This window comes from Manduca sexta, chromosome 25 (assembly GCF_014839805.1).
Source record: "Manduca sexta isolate Smith_Timp_Sample1 chromosome 25, JHU_Msex_v1.0, whole genome shotgun sequence".
NCBI classification, from domain to species: domain Eukaryota; kingdom Metazoa; phylum Arthropoda; class Insecta; order Lepidoptera; family Sphingidae; genus Manduca; species Manduca sexta.
In genome coordinates, this window is record NC_051139.1 from 11,776,729 (window position 1) to 11,797,261 (window position 20,533).

Consider the following 20,533-nt stretch of genomic DNA (forward strand, 5'->3'; position numbering starts at 1 on the left):
TAGTTTGCTGGCAGTCAAAATTTTGTACTTCTTCTGTTAGCAGTCAAAAAGTAGTAAGCTTCATGCTTATATTAGTGTATGCAATCACAGGAAATCCTTTTATTTTTGTTGTTCGATTTGTAGAAACTTCATTACAGGATGGTCGTTAAAGTAATTTGTACTTTGTTAAATTTAAGTATTACATTTTATAGGTAGGAGAAAAATTCCGCAGCAGAGCGCTGAAGTTCCCTGGACTTATTTCGGGGTCTACAATGGATTGGTTCCAGAAATGGCCTAGGGTTGCGCTTATTGAAGTGGCACTTCACTTCTTGTCCGATTTTCATGTGAGTTATCGAAAGCTTAAATTATTGAATAGCATTTTAATTGTGGCAGACGAGGAGCCCGCTACGAAAGCTACTAACGAAGCGCGGCTTTGTTTTCCCAAAAAATTGTACATGATTCGTAAATATTTGTTTTAACCTCGAGGATGCGATCAAAGAATTTGATTATTATTCCTGATACCGATGCCTTAAGATTAGTAAGGGGCATGTTGTAACGGTTGGTGTATTCACATTTTTTTAAACCATATATTTATCATAATTATTTTGAATTTTTGACACAAGGTGGTATGTTCAGCGGAGACAAAACAACAGCTGATTGAGATAATGGGTATGGTTCAAGATAATGTGGCGGACACTTGCTTAACGTACTATGACAGATTTAGGAGGCAGACCCATGTCACTCCTAAGTCATATTTATCGTTTTTGGAGGGCTACAAAGTGCTGTATAAAGAGAAACATGTACAAATTGCCGAGATGGCGCGCAGGTATAATATTATGACTTTTCGTATACCTATACATACATTGTATCTTGTCGGTATTTTAGTTAAAATCGTTGAACATGGATATTAATGATAAACATACAATATTGTAAGGCTAGATAGTTTCATAAAATGTTTTTATTCAGAATGACAACTGGCCTGGATAAACTGGTAGAAGCGGCAGCTAGCGTAGACGTCTTAAAAAAGGAGTTGGAACTGAAAGAGTTGGAAATTAAGGAGGCTACAGCAAAAGCTGAAGAGGTAATGTGTGAATACAAGATCTTAAAAGTGTGTTACTGTAGTTAATGTATAGACTCACTGTCGTAGTAAGTTATTAAAAAAACAAAATAGACCATTACGTTGATTGTTTTATCATTTAGGTGTTAGCTGCGGTGGCGGAATCGGCCGCTGCAGCTGAAGTGGTGAAAGCCGAGGTGATGGATGTGAAGGACCGCGCCGTGAAGCTCGTCAGTGTGATAGCTGCTGAGACCGCTGTGGCAGAAGAAAAACTGGCCGCTGCCAAACCCGCTCTTGATGCTGCTGAGGCCGCGTTACAGGTTACAAAATATTATCAGCATTGTTATTATTAAGTCATTCATCTTTATTTTTTCCACTTTGAGGGATCAGATTATTGACACAACGAACACATCTTCAGGGGAAATGTCAATATTGTTTTGTCTTACTCGTTATTAATTTAAGTAATGACATTATTTTTCAAAACTGACAGACAATTAATGCAGCTGATATTGCAACGGTGAGGAAATTGGGTAAACCGCCGTATTTGATTACACTTATTATGGACGCTGTCATACTGTTGTTCAGAAAAGGATCGATCCTATTAAGCCAGACCCTGAGAGGCATTTTTAACGGCTTCGTGGGCTGAGTCGCTGAAGGTTTGTATTGAAAAGTACTATACTTCAAAATGTTTAAATGCCTACTAAGAAAGTAACATATTTTGTTATTTTTTGTATTTGAGATATTAATGATGACGCGGGCAAGCTTTTTCAATGTTAAATAGTAGTTTTCAAATATTATGTTTGATTTGGCTTTATGGATGATCTATGATTTTCATAGGTTATGGCAGATTCGAGGTTCCTAAATAATCTCAAATTCTATCCCAAAGACGAGATCAATGCTGAAATGATTGATTTGTTGCAACCCTACTTCGGTTTCAGGTACGACTTTCAAATCATGTTTCTAACATTTTCTAATTCTTTCTATTACGTTATTTAGTAATTCGCTTTAGTTATAACGATTACCGGTTAAGGAAATAGTGATAAATATTTTGAAATTTATATTTAGTGGTATAACTGATTAGTCATTTCTAATTTTTATTATGTGCGTAGCGGGTACACGTTTGAAGCGGCGAAGGTAGCTTGCGGTAATGTAGCCGGTTTGATATCATGGACTATCGCTATGGCTCAATTTTATTCGGTCAATAAAGATGTATTGCCGCTAAAAGCTAATTTAGCTATAATGCAAGGCAAATATCAATCAGCTAAGAAAGAGTTAGAGGCTGCTGAAGCTCAGTTAGCGGCTAAAGAGGTAAATACTATCATAGTAATTTAGCAGACCGCACTAGTGTACTTAATCATTTAAGGATAAGAACCTACAAATAGCTTTTTTTTTTAATCTTAATTACCAATTTACTGTTCACTTTTAATAAAAAAATCATGCTTGACCTTTTGCCAGCGAACGTTTTATATAGTAGCCGTGGCAGTCAATGCTATAAATTAAAATTTTTGTGTCAGTGAATACATTGCTTTAGAAGTGTTCATTACTTCACTAACGTCACAAATCCCCGTAGCTGGAGTTAGCTGAAGTCCAAAAAATGTTTGACGAAGCGATGACGCTCAAGCAAGCGGTGTTGGACGACGCGGCCAAGTGCCAGCAGAAGATGGACGCCGCCACCGCGCTCATTAATGGGCTCAGTGGCGAGCGAGTCCGCTGGACTGAACAGTCAGCGTTGTTCAAGTCGGAAATTGAGCGGCTGGTTGGCGATATACTGTTGCTTACAGGGTGTGTTTTATTATAACATTTTTTTTTTAATACAGTCATACATTATTTTATTAATACAGTCAGTTACGAAAGTAGCTAAACAAATTTAAAACTTTAAATTGACTAAACCTTCTGTCTGTATCAACAGTGTCTTCTTCACTAAAAGTAACTTCATAGGGTTTATTCTATTTTAGATAGAGAAATAACAAAATTTTGATTAAGTAAATGTGTAGAAGCGTTTTCAATTTTTTAATTTGTTCAGCTACATTTGTGGCTACAATATGTTGTTCTTGTGGGATTGTATAGACAATTGCAGCATAGAGAGTAGTGTGATGTTTCAGCATAATAAATTCTATGTATTTAAATTTTTTCAAGTGTATGTACAATATTTTAAATGCATTTGCATATTTTTTTAATTAGTTTTGAGCAGTCCATAGGTCTTCTCGATATTACTTAATTATTGTCGAATTGCTTAACAAAAAGCCAGTTATAGTTAAGAGAGTCAAGTTTGATGTATTTAGACGATGAGTTGCATTTTTTAATAAGAATGGGTGTATCACGATTTCAGATTTTGTCATATTCTGGACCCTTCAACCAAGAATTCCGATCTTTGCTAATAAGTAATTGGTTGACTGAATTATTGAGAAGAAAAATACCAGTGTCTATGAATTTGAACATCACTGAGCAGCTTACGGATACTGCCACGGTATATTTCATATTTGTGAAAGTATTTATATGAAAAGGAAACACTAAAAACTTAATTGCCTCCATCTTTTAAATGTCATACTTCACTTTACCTTAATGAACCATATTGATATTTGTATTCACGCTCAATGTACGCGTTAGTCACACCAGCGTAAAATTCCAGTAATAATGTAATGACGAACATACATTGACTTTTAAAATTGTTGAGCGAAATTTTCCTTCTTAAATCCGTAGATTGGCGACTGGAATCTGTGTGGATTGCCTACAGACGAGCTGTCGATACAAAACGGCATTATTGTCACGAAGGCGTCACGGTTTCCTCTTCTCATCGATCCGCAAACACAGGGCAAAACTGGATTAAAAATATGGAGAAATACAACGAACTTATTGTTACTACTTTGAATCATAAATATTTTAGGTAATTTCATTGAGATGTCGGGTTTATTTCTCTGTGATCCCTTTGTATATTTGTTTAAAAATACTTGATATAATTTTACTAATGCATATAGTGATAATGTCAAAATCTCTATATAACAAACTAGCTTTTGCTTATATTATAGTATCTAGTATACACTATACGCATAGATGATTTTTGTTTATGTGATGTTTGTTTAAAATGTTATAGAAATCACATGGAAGATTGTGTGTCGCTAGGAAGACCTTTACTTATCGAAGATGTTGCTGAAGAACTAGATCCAGCTTTGGATAATATTCTAGAACGGAATTATATCAAAATTGGATCTTCTTACAAGGTTATAGATTTCAAAATAGGTGTTTTATAGTCTTGTTAAACTTTGTAAGAAAAGATGTCGCTATATTTGTTTAAATTGTAGGTGAGGTTAGGTGACAAAGAAATTGATGTTACGGCTGGTCATAAAATATACATTACGACAAAACTTCCCAATCCCGCGTACACTCCAGAGATTTCAGCACGAACTTCAATCATTGATTTTACTGTGACTATGCAAGGTATTATAAATTTGTTTGATATAATTAAGTGTTTTATAATTTTTACCGAAAAACACAAATCTTTTCTAATATTACCACGTGGTATAAGGTTTGGAGGATCAATTATTGGGTCGAGTGATCTTAACGGAGAAGGCAGAGATGGAGGCAGAACGTACTCAGTTGATTATGGACGTAACCGCAAACCGACGGAAGATGCAAGAGTTGGAAGCCAATCTGTTGCACAAACTGACGACTATACAAGGATCGCTAGTAGAGGACGTGTCTTTGATTCAAGTGTTGAACGTCACGAAGGCTACTGCTACTGAGGTTAGCAACTGTGTTGTTAAACTTTTGCTCATGTTTTTAAGCTACAATGATAATCTAAAGACAATCTTTTTATGTTTACGTATTTTGAAGAGTTCTGTATTTTGTTCAATTTGACAAATTTTATAAAGCAAAATTTTTTTGTATGTTATATACACATTCATGGCCATTAAGTCCTTTATTTAGAGGGAAACATAATGAGATGTTGAAAGCATCCCTGAGTATAAAAAGTTGTAAAAGTAATAAACCAATGTAGGTAAGAGAAAAACTAGACGTTGCCAAAGAAACTGAGATAAAAATCAATGCGGCACGAGAAGAGTTCCGTCCTGTAGCTACAAGGGGATCGTGTTAGTACTTTCTTGGTCTGCAACATGTCGCTCGTGTGCAACATGTATCAGACGTCGCTGGCGCAGTTTCTGGAGAGGTTTGACATATCTATGGAAAGGTCGCCTCAGAGCCCCATAACAAGTAGGAGAATTGGATTCATCATTGACTATTTGGTAAGATCGTATTTTATTTAGATAAGTAGTTTGAAGTAGTAAGAGTGACCTTTTGTTTTTTTTTGAGAATAAAATTCTTTAACCTGAGTATTAACCGATTTCCAAAAACAGAGATTCTATTTTTTTTGTTAATAATTCTTTATTTTGCCTACTTAAATAGTTCTAGGGCTTTTTTTTAGGAAATAAGCAAAACATTAATCCTTTCTAGACATACGACGTGTTCAAGTACATCAGTCGCGGATTTTATGAAAAGCACAAATATTTGTTTACTTTACTGCTGACTTTAAAAATCGACTTGCAGAAAGAATATATAAATTATGACGAATTTCAAACCTTGATTAAAGGTAAGCATTTGCTTAAGCAAATAACAATTACATAGTTGTGGTTTCTTTCTTATAGATGAATGTAATATATATTTAGTTGGCTCTCTAATATTAAAATCATTTTGATATGTGGTTGTTTTCTCTTAGGCGGTGCTGCATTGGATCTGAATGCTTGCCCGCCTAAGCCCTTCAAGTGGGTCACGGACATGTCTTGGTTAAACTTGGTGCAATTGAGCGGTTTACGGCAGTTTACCAATATTTTAAACCAGGTGGCTAATAATGAGAAAGGATGGAAAAATTGGTGAGCTCATACTGCCATTATCATTGATCAAACAGACTTAGTAACACTAAGTGTTAGTACTCATCCTCATTTACCAATGAAACACGTCTGTGTCTAATCTATGTTGAATCTTTAAAATATACTCTTTATATGGTTTAATTAAGAATATGGTTGTTTCCAGGTTTGACAAAGAAGCACCAGAAGACGAGCCCTTACCTGATGGATATCATACACTAGATGTTTACAGGAAATTGCTTGTTGTTCGTTCCTGGTCTCCTGATCGTACCCTAGCGCAGAGCTTGTAAGCTCACTAGTCATGTAAGAGCAAGTTATTATAAGTAGATTTTTGTCATACAATATTGCCCGTTTTTTTTCAGGAAATATGTTTGTTCTTCAATGGGAGCTAGATTTTCAGAAGCTGTGATTGTCAATTATGAGGTTAGTTATTTTTTATTTTCACCATGTTTTTATTTTTTGACTTGTATTAATCTAGATAAGTTGGTATTTAGATTCGTTGAAGTAGATGCTTCAGGTAAAGTAATATTATTTAATAGAACATTGTGTTTGTGTTTCAATTCTTTATGATCATATTTAGCAAATGGTGATGGAAGCGCGACCGCTAGTGCCGCTCATTGGGTTCTTGGCGATGGGTTCTGACCCTACTCCTTCCATCGAAGGGACTGCCAAGCGGCTGGAATGTCTTTGCTCCTCTATATCAATGGGTCAAGGTCAGGAAGTACATGCAAGAAAATTAATTGACCGCGGTATTAACGAGGTAAACTTGGGCAAACTTCTTATTATAATGAACTGTTTTATACCAATTATTATAAATAAAATTGGATTGCAGGGATTATGGGTGCTTCTTCAAAATTGTCACTTGGGTTTAGAGTATATGGTTGAGATAATGGAACAATTTGCTGAACTAGAAAAAACTCCGGAAAAGGTTCACGAAACGTTTAGGTAAGTTTATTTTTTAATATTTATTAACGTAATACAGTAGGTAATTATTTTATCTTTTTAGACTGTGGATCACTACAGAAGTGCATGATAAGTTCCCAATCACTTTACTCCAGATGTCTATAAAGTATACTTGTGAACCGCCATCAGGTAACTTAGCACCATATTAATTTTATTGTGAACTGGTAGTTGTTTGCTAACTAATCTTTTTGATAGGTATAAAAGCCGGATTGATGCGGACATATGATTCAATGAGCCAAGACTTCCTAGACTACAGTGACAGTCCATTCTATTTACCGCTTATTTATACGATATCGTTCTTGCACACTGTGGTACAAGAGAGACGCAAGTTCGGCCCACTCGGGTGGAACATACCTTACGAGTTCAATTCTGCGGATTGGTTGTCGTGTTGTATGTTTGTGCAGAATCATTTGGACGGGTTGGAACAGGGACAGACTATCAGTTGGACTACTGTAAGGTAAGAAGGACAAGAAGGTAGGTCAGAAAGTTTACACTCGACACATTTCCTCAAAATTTCTATACATATTGTTGAGTACGTTGCCGATATTTTTTAATGAAAATATTTTAACGTTAGTGTAATAATATAGTTTTACAGCTATCCAAATACGTAGTTGAACAAATTTAGAACTTCAAATCGTGTACTTATATACATTTGTATTGTCAACAAAATCAATCTTTCTTCACAAAAATAAAGAGGATTTATTTTACTTCAAACATAGAAAAAAAAAAACAAATTGAACTGAATGTGTAAAGGGGATTTGGAGTTTTGTATTTGTTCGACTACTTGTGTGGGTGACTACATAATTGCATGACTATCTCTTTAGATACATGGTATCAGCTGTTCAATACGGAGGTCGTGTTACTGATGACTATGATAATCGGTTGCTCGGCACCTTCTGTCGCGTGTGGTTCACCGACCAACTATTTACGGAGGACTTCCAGTTCTACAAGGGTTACGGAATTATGAAGTTCAAGAACATTCCAGAATATCTTGAAGAGATTGATAAAATGAAGACTGTTGATCCACCGCAAGCTTACGGACTGCATACTAATGCAGATATTACGTAAAATAATAATTTATATATAAAGTTTGAGTAAAATTGAAAGTATATGAAGTCTTGTAGGATGTCATATTTAATGTATTCAATGAAAACTTAACTTAAATTATACATATTTTTAATTTCTAAGACTCAGGCCGGTATAATAGAGGATCACACAAGCCTTTCTTCAGATCGATCAGATCGATCTCTGCACAGAGAGATATTGCTTTGAAGAAATACCTAAAATGTCTGTAGTGATCATATTAGCATGTATCAAAACCATTTGTAAAACCTATTAAGTATGAAATTTGGTTTACAGTTACCAACGTAGTAAGACTCAGGAATTGTTGGATACAATACTCTCTATACAACCCAAAGAGTCTAGTTCTGGTGGTGGAGAGACCCGCGAGGCTTCAGTTTATAGACAATCTAAAGAGATGCTGGACAAAGTTCCGCCCAATTTCGACCCGCATGAGGTCAAGGAGAGGTACTCATATAATAAATTACACTTGACGCTGTACCGTGAAATATATTTTCCCAATTTTTACTGACGTCTCGTAAAAGTCAAGTACGGTGTTTAAATACAAATGATCTATGTTTACAACAGTTTATTATTACACTGTAATACGTGTGTGGGTTTCGAAGTTCGTCGAGTGGATTGTATATGTTTGTTAGGTTGTGGGTATAGATTTACAGTATATTCCATCTAAACACATCGCCAATGATAGTGTAGGCATAAGGTTATTTTACCCGTGGGCGCTGTTTTATATCTTTATAGAATAGTAATAAGACCTATAATGACGTAAACACATAAGTGAGTACGTGTAAAGAGATATGCATTTAGCATATTACAACAACGGCCTCGGAGCTAAGCCATGTCTGAAACCTTATATGCTTTATGTTTGTTTACGCTAGAATGAGTACTCAGGCTAATCCTATATTGTATTAAACCCAGCCAGCGCTGCACCGTAATACGAGTAGATTACATTTGACCTATTATTATTAACTTTCACTTCAGATTGAGATATTACGGAATGCTGAATTCAATGGTGATTTTCTTGCGTCAAGAAATCGATCGAATGCAGAAAGTGATTTCACTCGTGAGAACCACGTTAAGAGATTTGCTCTTGGCTATTGACGGCACTATAATTATGAATGAAGTAAGTTGATTGAGGCTATTTGTCGCACATTGTTTTTGAATTCGAATATTGTTGTCGAGTATTCTTCAAGGAAAAAATAAACTAAATTGAAATGTATTTATGTAAATTATCTCATAGTCTAAGAGCCCGTAAACCCCAGACCTTCGTTATTTTATAAAAGCTGAAAGTTTGTCAGCGCATGCTCCCAATACAGGTAACAACGATGGGCCATTATGAAGTTTGGGCTACAGTGGCTTTGGCAGGTACACGGTATTAAAGGTGTGTAAAAGGTGTGTGAGTATCAAAAACGTCTGGCTAACGAGGAAACATTATTTACTTATTACCCAAGTACTATACATAAAAATCAGCTTCTATACTATAACGTAAATAAAATTATAACTTCATGAACATTAAGGGTGTCTGGCAAGGGATTGCCACGATGTGAAGTGTCTGTCAATAAATAACGTGATTTTTAATAATTTTCTGAAGGTAATACCATAAAATCTCACTTTATTATTTGATGAAACTAAATCGGTATTTTACACACCTTTAGTATCGTGTACCTGCCAAAGCCACTGTAGCCCAAACTTGTTGGCCGATGGCCGTTGTTACCTGTGTTGGGAGCATGCGCTGACAAACTTTCAGCTTTTATAAAATAACGAAGGTCTGGGGTTCACGGGCTCTTGCTCTATCAAGAAACACATTAACATAATTCAAAAACGTAATAATCTGGCAAAAGTAAAATTCACATTGAATCATTAATTTTGTTAATTTAGGCACTTCGTGACTCGTTGGATAGTATTTATGACGCAAAAGTGCCAAAGTTGTGGTTGAGGAGCTCATGGTCTTCATCCACACTCGGTTTCTGGTTCACCGAGTTTTTGGAAAGGAATATACAGTTTTCGACGTGGTGTTTTCAAGCAAGACCTTTCTCATTCTGGATGACCGGTTTTTTTAATCCTCAAGGTATAATGGATATTTCGAATCTATTGAATCCTCCTAATTTCTATATTTAATTGAACATACTCATCAAGTGGTATGAGAATAAACACTCAGAGTACTAGTAATAGGTTTAATTTTGTGACTGTTGTAGCATTAACGTTAATACTACTAAAACACTTGACTTCCAGTGTTTGTTATTTCCACCTCGTAATCAATTTTCTGACAGGATTTTTGACGGCTATGCGTCAAGAGGTAACACGAGCACATAAAGGTTGGGCTTTGGATATGGTTTCATTGCACAATGATGTCACAAAGATTTACTACGAGGAGGTTAAGGCACCGCCACCAGTAAGCATACTATAATTTGTTACATGCCATTTACGGTAAGATTATTAAAACCCTTTAATCCTGAAGGTTTAAGGAATTGCTAAGTTTAGTGTATTCTCCATAGGAAGGTGTTTTCATTCATGGCGTATTTTTGGACGGTGCTGGATGGGATCGTCGTAATATAAGACTCTGCGAGTCAACCCTCAAGGTTCTATATACTGCCCTGCCGGTAATACACGTGTATGCTATCAATTCTACTGCCCCTAAGGATCCGAAGTTATACCAGGTATCGTATAGAATTTGTTTGTTAGTTTGTATGTCTGTATGCTAACGTCCTTTCTTTTTGGAAAGTGATTAAGGTGAGTTGAAATTAATGTATGTATTGGAATAGTATGATATATTCAATATCCGCCCGGATAGCGACCACCGTAGACAAGATGTTAAAACCTACCATAGTGGCCTACGTAAGTGAGTCGCGTCCCCGGATCAACCTGTGTATGTCCGGCTCCAACAGGCCGGCATAATTGTGTCAACTGCCGAGGGTTAATCATCTCTCGTCAGTCGATATTCTATTGGACACCATTCTACTTACCATTAGGTGCACTGGGGTCACTTTGCCGTACACGATAAAAAAATAGCATGTTTGTATGTCAATTGGACTAAATAAATGTAATGTGTCCATATCAGAGTCGTAAGTTCAGTTCGTATCATTTATTCATACTATTTTGTTGTCAGTGTCCAGTGTATAAGAAGCCTTGTCGTACCGGACTGACATTCATCACGCCCTTATGGCTGCCCACCATTAAAAACCCTGATCATTGGATTCTGAGAGGTGTAGCTATTTTGTGTGACATTAAATAGAGTATTTTGTGGGTGATCCGAGGTGTATCAAAACAAGTGTTCCTGTTTGTCGTCTTCCTTGTTTCGGAGAGGCACATTTTTTATCATTATTATGTATTGTGTGTGGTATTTATTATAATATTATGCATTTGATTTTTAATGGTAGGTATTAATAATTGTCTTATTATGTTTTTTTTTATTATTTTGTGATATTACCGAAATAAAACATATTATTTTTTGAAATCATGGTAAAAGCATTGGAGGTATTGCATTTTATTTATACTTATAAAATATGACAACTTTTATCCTACAATACTGTAGACATAGCTTACACACAATAATTACATTCGGTCGGTAAATGGATGGTTTCGGTCATTTCATATACTTTGTTGTTGGCTTTTAAATATTATCCGACGTAAACTTATAAGCCAAAACTAAACTATTATTAAAACAATCTGTTTAACAATATCAATGGACGGAGCACATTCGCTGATGTTACACAACTGTCATCACATTTGCATGGAAGCTATCTATAGAGAGAGTATTTTACAAGGATTCTACGACAGAAGCATGTTTAACAATGATTCCATAATCACTGGTGAGTTATAATTTTATATTTGATAAGGCGGCTTCTTGTATAAAGTCTAAAACTTTGGCAGTGATGAAGGTACTCAATGTGGAATTAGAACATCAGTCTGATTTAATTTTACAAGTTAAAGGTAGGAGATTCGCGAAGAACTATACAAATAGTAACGAGATCTAGCATTTCTAATGAAATGTTTTAACAATATTCGTTAGGCAGACTACACATATTAAATTAGATATTTCCTAAGTGTCTATAATACATACAGTCTTATCGTATCAGTATATCATACAAGCTAACATAAAATAGTAAGCTATTTACGTTACACCAGTGACATCCCTTAGCTCATATACTGAATAACGTGTATTATTGTATGGTCAAGCTAAAACGACACTAGCGTAAACTGATATTAAACAGTACATATTCTACAGCGTCTTTATAAAACATTTACTTACAAAGTAATATTTAATATTATTCGATTCTGTGTAAATCAACTTAACATACATGTATTTATTTAGCTTCAAAACAGTTGCCTTTGGCTAAAGTGAATATAATAGAAGGAATATTATTGCACATATACATTCTCTTTGGAAAATAAGGTTCCTCAGAAATTTTATTCCCTTTTACTGTCGCATCGAAAATTTCCGAGAGGTTCCACGGATCTTGACCTAGGTGCTCTGGAAAAAAATGTAGGCATTATCACAAGTAATCAATAAAATGCTTTAAACATTCGTATTGCTAATTATCATACATACCTTCTTCTTGAAAGCGTCAGTTCTATTTTTCCTTCTTTTACTTGTTTGAAAAGCGATATGGCTCCAGCATGGCTTAGCCCACGCGTTGGCACATTGTTGACTGACAAGATCTCGTCACCTAAAATCATAGAAAAAGAAATAATACATTCTATCCTAGATAAGTAAGAGCAACGCGAACATCAATTATATTATTACACGTACCTTCAAAAATTGTACTCTTGTCGGCAGCTTGTCCATTTGGAAATACAGTCTTTACAAATATTCCCATTTGTCCTTTCGGCGAATCGATTCCGCCTACAATACTAAAACCGAGACTTTTATGCCCAGGCCCTTTCCAAAATTCAGCTTTATGTATGCTCGTATGTGCGTAATGCCCCCCATGTGGTCCTTCGTGATTCACTTGTGAATTATATTCTTGGTGTCGTGATACGTGACTTGGTGAACTTCGTTGTGATCCAACCCTATTGAAAAATCTATTTCGACTATTTCTTAATTGTTCCGGTATACTTTCAAAGGATCTGTTTTGATAGAGCCGTGGAACATGTTTTATGTAGTGTGATGAATTTTCTTTAGTTTCATTTGTTGTATTATCGCTGTAAACAGAATATTGACCAACTGCCGGTTGAGGTCTACTACTGTGAAGAGATATTGGCCGATAATTATTAGTATGATTTGACCGTGGCGTTGGTGAAGATCTCATAGAGATTTCGATGTTTGTAATGTTTTGTGAGAGATGCGAGAAGACTGTAGAATAACAATGCTTTTCAAACAATTTTTCATCGTCACTCTTCTGATTTGAGTTTCTATGGTCATTATTTCCTTGAACGCCTCCTTCGCATTTTCGGTTAAGGTCTGTTCTATTGAGATCAGCTGAATGTCTATTGCTCGCAAAGTTTTCATTGAAATTATAAAAATGGTTTTCTGTAGGAAAATGTGTTTCTATAGTAATTTGACTGGACGGCGAGGGTTTATGCACAGTTTGTGATATTATGTCAGGAGGATTAGCATTTGTTAGATTCTGTTGATCGTGACTTTGGCTGTTAATTATTTTGCTTAACGTGAACGGTGTTATCTCATCATGTGCCATAACGAGATCGACTTGATACCTTTGAAATAAAGCACCTTCTTCTGCAGTAGCTTCAGTAGAACACGAATTAACGATATGCTGGACTTCTTTTAAAGAAGATAAACCCCTTAACACCCTACCATTTACATTTACTATTTCATCGCCAATTCTGAGCCGGCCATCTCGGTGCGCTATTCCATCTAAGTCCAATTTAACAACTATATACCGAATTTCATAATTTAAACCACTACTGTCGAAATCTACTCTATGTTGTGCCAAATAAACTCCAAGGCTTTCATCCAATCTAGACTTTAATAATCGACTTTTTTCCGAAATCGTTTCGTACAGGGACCTCGACCAAAATATCTGTCTCAGATATTTTATGAATTTGTGAGTTAGATTCAGTTAGTAGGTTACTTTCAGCCGTTGAGGAATGGACATCTATTGTCTACAGGAAGAAGCTGTGAATGTAAAAACTTTATCTTTCTTGTCTGTACTCTTTCATCCAAAGTTATTGTTTTGTAAATATAAGGCGGCTTTTTACTAATTGTTTTCTTTGGAAGAGGCGGTGGTTTGGAATCATTGTGATCAACTATAAGATTGTGATGTACATTCGTATATTTTTTTTCCTCTTTTCTTTCGTTTTCATATTGATATGAAACTGCTTTTTCAACAGGAAATAAAGCACATGGTGTAGAACTTCTCCTCATCGGAACTTGCACCCTACTTATATTTATTTTATGGTTTAAACTTAGTTGTCTTGAAAATGTGCTATGAGTTGCTTCGAATCCGGAATCAATATTATGGTCCCGTCTTATCGGACCATTAGAGAGATGACTTAAATATCCTGGTGGGGAGTGGTTACTATGTTCGTCAGTGGGTCTACCATCACTGTCATATCCTGACTCATTAGAACTAACGTAATTACTTAAACGGTGAGCTTGAACTTCGCCATTCTCTGGTCCGTGATGAATACTGTGCGACGAAGATGCCAGTTCAGTTTTCAAATCTCTAATAGAATCAATAATTGAATTATACTCGTATACTCGGTAAAAACTATTCCGGTTTCTGGGTATGAGCATAGGATCATAATCAATTGGTGCTCTTTGGGATATCATTGATGATCTCCTGTAAATCATCGGTGCGCCCTATTGCATAAGGAGCACTGTCGATTTCATTAATACTTTTGTAGAACTTCTAGTCAAATCGTAATCGCTCCTTAATGCACTATTATGTAAATTGTATGTATTATCTTCATGCATAGATATACTGTCATTACTTTGGTATCTCTCCTCTGACCGTGAATTTGATGGGTATAGTCTTTCTTTTCTAAATTTAGGTGACCTTCGATCCATTCTTTCCGAAAAACTCTGCCTAACACTGCTGGCTCTTTGCTGCGACGCCATACTATTTTCTTCTGGTAGAACTGATAGTTTGGAGCGCAAAAATGCGTAAGGGAAATTCGGTTTCTTACATGCACCATTACTTGTTTGCCCATCGTTTTAAATGGGGAATATTATCACAACTGACAGCTTTAGCTGATGATGCAACCAAAGATTCTTCAGGAAGTGACTTATTATATTTAGAGGGAGACATTTTATTTTCGTTATCGTTATTCTGTAAATCAATATCATCTGATGGGTCGTCAGCTTTGACGTATGTTGAAAGATGTGATGTAGAACAGCTGTCTGTAGAGAGGGCCCATTTGCAACAGGATAACTTTCCGAGCTATTATGGGTATTCAAAGATTGTGATTTAGAAGAATTTAACATTCCTGTTGAACCCATTCGATGGAATAACGACTTAAAAGGACTAGGGGATCTATCTCTTGAACCACTTCTTATAGAATCTGTGTCATTATCTTTTTTCAATGAAGTTGAATCAGAACTACTTCGTCCCATTTTCCAATTAGGTTTCTTTTTGTATTGACCCGTTACTGTTGCGGAAACATCTTCTTTTATTTCCACTGTAGGTGGTGGTTCTGGCGATGTTTCTTTAACTTCAGGTTTTTTTAGCATTTCGAGTTTCTTGCCCATTCGACGACCCCATGTGGCAAACACTGTAAAATATAATGCACATTAGGTAATTGATAGGTTTTATAATACGAGCTATTTGGATTTTTTTTATAATGTTATTATAAAAAAATTATAATGGTATGGGTGATACCTTTTTTCATCTCCCTAACATCGTCCTCCATGACCATGGCTGGAAGAGCGGTTACAAGCGCGAAGTCGTGAGGCGGGTCGCTGGCGGCGTCGGCGGCGGCGGCGTCTCGTCGCGGAGACGGCGTCGTGACGGCTCGCGGCCCGGTCACTTCCCTACGCTTCGATCCGCGGAAGAGGCGCATGATGACCGATTACGCAACCATAGCGCCACACAGAACGCTCCGTCGATTCTGAAAAACCATGGCATTTTTAACACTTAATATGGTATTGGGTCATTGAACAATTAGGTCTGCCAATTATAAATCAAGACGTAAAATTTGGTTTGCGATAATGTACGTTTATTTGATTACGAAAATTTCTACATAGCCGTGTTTGTAATAAGAGTTCTTGATACATAGTTGTAACCTAGTTTGAGATGGGAGGTAATGATGTTACGGCGGTCCCTTTATAACTGTTTCCATAATTACTTAACCACGACTTAAATGGGCCTAGACGTCGTAATTAAATATGTATAATATGTTCTAATAGCGTTATATATTATTGAGAGGGTTGTTTAGTGACTAATAAAAGACAGTCAATAGCAACGGTTGCACAGAATCGCCGGAAATCCACATAACTTAAAGACGTCAGTCCTGTCTAATAACTAGCTGTTATTGCAACCAGTTCTGGATCACATGCCTCCTTTATTTTTCACTTAAGTCGACGGTACCTCTGTACGTGCTTAATAATAATATCTTGGTAAAACGTTTAATCTTATTTTAACGGTCGTCCGGTAGAGGAAACTGTAATGGATTAAAACACCACTTGTGTGTTTGCAGGAACTGTTACTAGTGATCGGTTGTTTTAATTTGCCCTACTGTCTTGAAGGATATATTTGTGGGAAATGTGGAAGCGCTCGTTTATTTGTTTGCGCTTTGCAAGGGCTAGAATGGAGCCACTTATTTTTAATCTATGGTGTCAGCGATGACGCAACGCGGGAGGAACTGAGAAAGCATCGTCTTCCGGCCGGATGCTAACGTCACTTTATAGTTATCGGCCGACGCGGTAAGGCAAGTAGCGACTGGTGACACGGCTCTTTGTCTATGTTGCCATGTCCATTTTATAATTTTTTTATGAATTACAAATTAATTAACTAATAAATAATTATGAGGAACGCCTTTATCCTGCTATGGAACATTAAGAGGCTATTAATAAGCTTTGAGTAATAAAAAGTATGGTCTCGTTGGCATGTCGGAATTGTTTATGCGTAGTGTACCTATCTTTAATATATCGTGAGAGAAATTAAAGTTTTATAGGTCCATGCGATTGCCGACAACTGCTTTATGAATGGATAATTTGAAGACATTTTGCATTATTCTTATATGATTCATACATACATACCCATTATGATACTACTGTTGAATGGTGTTGAGGTGTATTATTAATATATATTTTTTTCATGTAGTTATTGACAATTTCTATCGTAATAATATCGTACGATAGCTTGGCATTGTGTTTATCAGGAATATAAATTGCTTTAGTCGCGGAATGGATTTTAATGATATTTTGCATACTTACAAAGAACCGGATTAATTATTAAAATATTATATTATTTGGTTTCTTTCTCCCAAAAAGTGCAGCACTACTCAGCATAGCAGGCTGCAGGATGTTCCGGGAAAGGTTGTTAATGTAGGCTTAGTCGCAAGCAAAAGTCAGTAAAAGTATTAATAAATGTTCTATTCTCTGTTGCGCATGCAGCTTTACCGCGGAACGGGATCTCCATTCTCCGAGCGGCGACACTCTTGGATTCGGTTAGGATATTTCAAATATCTTTGCACTTAAAATTCCTAGTGCATGGATACGGCGTAGTAACCATACTAGGACCTGATTTGTTTACGTACATAGATAGTAATTATATAGGTTTTTCACACGGCGGCGCCCGGCGCTGAGCGTGTAAGTAACTGCCAGCCTGTCCACCGTGCAATTACTGTGGTATTACTTATTTGCTGCTACCGGAAGCATTACTCGCTAAATTGTAAGAAATGATTGTGTCTATTTTTTACTCGTTTTGATTGCTTGTAGCTACATAATCGTGGCCATTGATGATCAAAGGTCTATGAAAGTGCCATAATTTTAGAGTAAATAAAATGTACCTATGCTCTTTGAATTAAGAACAATATTTTTTTTTCCATTACATCAACAATTATCTATTAATACTAAGCCGTCATACATTTACTTACTTATGTCGAAAAAAAATATGTACAAGTTCTTCTTTTTTTTATCCTAACCACGATAAAAACGGACTGGGACGATCTTTTTTATAGTTTAAGTTGTTTGTTTTATTACATGGTAAATTATATTTTACATAAAAATAGCGTGGCACAAAGGTTTTGTTTGCGATATTACGAAGTGCCGGCGGAGTAGGTAGACGCATGGGGGTCGAGTTTGACGGACATTGACATCGAGCGAGTCTCGAGGCAGGTGTGCGTTAACTAATAGCAAACTCACGATAATATCCAGTATGCGTTGCTGTACGCGCAATATTTGAGACACTATGAGAATATTGCTAAAATGTTCCAAATTTGAAATGGGTGAAACTCTATTCATGCTATTCATACAACAAAGCTTTCACCAAACAGTTGTTAATTTATTAAGGTGAACTAAAATCAAGATGATTTATAGTTCGACTCGGCTGTAAGATTTTTATTATAAATCGACTCGTAAATCGGAATGTTATTTGAATATGGTAAACAAAGTTTACGTGGAGTGGTGACTCACCTTGCGCCAGTGCACATGGGGCAGCCGACACTAGAAGCGGTGCGGCCGCGGCGACGCGACGCGACGTTCGACTGAAAAAGTTTTAATTTATTACTACAAAACAAAGATAACATTGTTTTTGTCATAAAAAATATTTTATTATTTTTATACCATATTGCGTATAGAATTGCTTTGTTATAATTGTGTTATTTGAAATTGGTTAAACTTAATGCGGTGTTTTAAATTACTATAATTATTATTAATTGAATGATAGATCAAGTGGAAAAGTCAAAAAATTAATATCTGATAATTTTAAGATATCAATATATTGCAGTAAAGAACGGCTTAAATTAATAAAATTATTCAATGGTCATTTAGATATAATGAGGAAGGTACAAAAACCTTTCATATCATAATGCCAGAGGTGTCTAGGGATCGGAAACATAAAAATTCCATCACGTAGAGAATGTTTTGTCGCTATATATTGCAGGACAATAGGGCGGCATTGAAAGAGTGGCTAATGGCAATCTATAGAGTGAGTTTGAAGCGCGGCGCTCACCATGACATGCAAATAGACTTCTCTTACTTCTAACGACGGCCTTTGCCTATAAAAACGTCCTCGGAGTAAACGTCCGATCGTGCCGCAAGCACAATTTATTTAACTCAAATGAGTCTTAACAACCTTTTTCCGTTTTAGTATTCCCACAGTTCTTCACAAAAAATATTATTTAAAAATATAAGTTTCTTTGCACTTCGTCATCCGATTTGGTTTGCGGCTAAAGCATTTGAAGCAGCGACAATGTTAATTATTGAGAAGAAAAGGTTCACTAACATTTTGGTTAACGTTACTAATTGGTAATTAAAAGTTATTAGAGAGTTGATTAACAACAGAATCATGCATCATGCAGTTTGAGTCCGACTCATCTCCAAATAACTATGCAGTTGTTAAACCGACTGCAGATATCTTTGTGCTATTGATTATCGTAACATCGTAAACAGTAATTACTAATTAAACAAGATGTAATTAAAGCTTTCTAAATAGCGTAATATTTTTTAATAAGTTTATTTTTGTGATGTTTAGATGATTAACAATTTTATGATATTTTCCTTTTTAAGATAGAAATATAAATATGTAATTGAAAGTTGAAACTATTTAACAAGTCTTATTGTGCAAGTAACTATGTAAGTACATGAGGTCAATATAATTTAAAATCACTATCTATTGTTATGCCAACATTGTATAAAACTATGAACGTGTCGGGATTTTTCACACAAATTTACATAATGTGAAATAAAACACTTTTGTCGAGTTTGTAAAGCAATTACATCAGTTTATAGTTTGGAATATAAATTATATACCAAATACCTACACGTCTCGAAGCGAGTAACACGGTAACTATGTGATATAAGATAATGTTTTAAATAATTACGGTATTATCCCACGTATGAATAATATCGAAATAATCATAATTTTTGATCGATTGAGCGTCACGTCGATGACTCACGTCTGATGGTAGTGTACCTTGAATTCGTAATATTTGATTTTCGAATCAGGCAATCCTTTGTGTATACTTTTCATTCGATAAATAATATTATTATTCGATGTCATCGAGAATTCAAAACCTATCGCAATACTACAGTTCACATAATAAATAGATGTAGTTGAACTAAGGTGTGTATAACCTTGCGTACATTATCCTTAATGTGGTGAATAGGTTGTGAACAATAGTTCACATTGATACGATTAGAAACGTTATACATTAGTGTAATTCACTTTTAAATTACATATTGAAAGAGCGCATTCTAATGTAAAAACGATTATCTAGATTGTTAGAGTAAAGGACTTGATTCATAATACATAGCTTCAGATGAGAGTTTATCGTGATGGTAACGCGAGGAGAGCCAATAACCGCAAGCGGGAATAATTTGATATTCACGGTAGGTTTCTTAACTCCCAATACAAAACAAGCATGTACAAGACATAATATGAAATAATTTGTTAGTATAAGTTGGTTTTATATTGTATAGTGACTATTACACGTTTAGCGTGGCGTCAGTTCGATTCGTGGTTGTGATTTAAATGAT

The 20,533-nt window shown here is 35.6% G+C and overlaps 2 protein-coding genes and 1 pseudogene across 2 annotated transcripts in view; 2 read left to right on the forward strand and 1 right to left on the reverse strand.

Annotated features, from left to right (window-relative positions):
• LOC119190575 (dynein heavy chain 8, axonemal-like) overlaps nucleotides 1-11,405 on the forward strand; it is a 12,068-nt gene extending 663 nt beyond the window's left edge. Inside the window, 33 exon segments of the mRNA XM_037442782.1 lie at nucleotides 192-323; nucleotides 603-805; nucleotides 946-1,060; nucleotides 1,180-1,356; nucleotides 1,527-1,623; nucleotides 1,626-1,655; nucleotides 1,658-1,692; nucleotides 1,874-1,974; nucleotides 2,146-2,344; nucleotides 2,607-2,822; nucleotides 3,366-3,503; nucleotides 3,737-3,851; nucleotides 3,854-3,920; nucleotides 4,128-4,254; nucleotides 4,336-4,471; nucleotides 4,560-4,777; nucleotides 5,031-5,129; nucleotides 5,131-5,274; nucleotides 5,483-5,618; nucleotides 5,745-5,898; nucleotides 6,059-6,178; nucleotides 6,255-6,315; nucleotides 6,473-6,652; nucleotides 6,725-6,837; nucleotides 6,899-6,984; nucleotides 7,051-7,312; nucleotides 7,680-7,919; nucleotides 8,215-8,382; nucleotides 8,914-9,055; nucleotides 9,811-10,000; nucleotides 10,203-10,324; nucleotides 10,428-10,589; nucleotides 11,039-11,405. Of these exon segments, the coding sequence (XP_037298679.1) occupies nucleotides 192-323; nucleotides 603-805; nucleotides 946-1,060; nucleotides 1,180-1,356; nucleotides 1,527-1,623; nucleotides 1,626-1,655; nucleotides 1,658-1,692; nucleotides 1,874-1,974; nucleotides 2,146-2,344; nucleotides 2,607-2,822; nucleotides 3,366-3,503; nucleotides 3,737-3,851; nucleotides 3,854-3,920; nucleotides 4,128-4,254; nucleotides 4,336-4,471; nucleotides 4,560-4,777; nucleotides 5,031-5,129; nucleotides 5,131-5,274; nucleotides 5,483-5,618; nucleotides 5,745-5,898; nucleotides 6,059-6,178; nucleotides 6,255-6,315; nucleotides 6,473-6,652; nucleotides 6,725-6,837; nucleotides 6,899-6,984; nucleotides 7,051-7,312; nucleotides 7,680-7,919; nucleotides 8,215-8,382; nucleotides 8,914-9,055; nucleotides 9,811-10,000; nucleotides 10,203-10,324; nucleotides 10,428-10,589; nucleotides 11,039-11,164 (4,611 nt within the window). The 3' untranslated portion in view covers nucleotides 11,165-11,405.
• A 442-nt stretch (nucleotides 11,406-11,847) lies between these two features.
• LOC119190592 lies at nucleotides 11,848-18,558 on the reverse strand (annotated as a pseudogene).
• Nucleotides 18,559-18,831: 273 nt separating this feature from the next.
• Nucleotides 18,832-20,533, forward strand: part of LOC119190576 (insulin-like receptor) — a 4,770-nt gene continuing 3,068 nt past the window's right edge. The window contains exon 1 of the mRNA XM_037442783.1: nucleotides 18,832-18,840. Coding sequence (XP_037298680.1) covers nucleotides 18,832-18,840 — 9 coding nt within the window. The remainder of the gene's footprint in view (nucleotides 18,841-20,533) is intronic.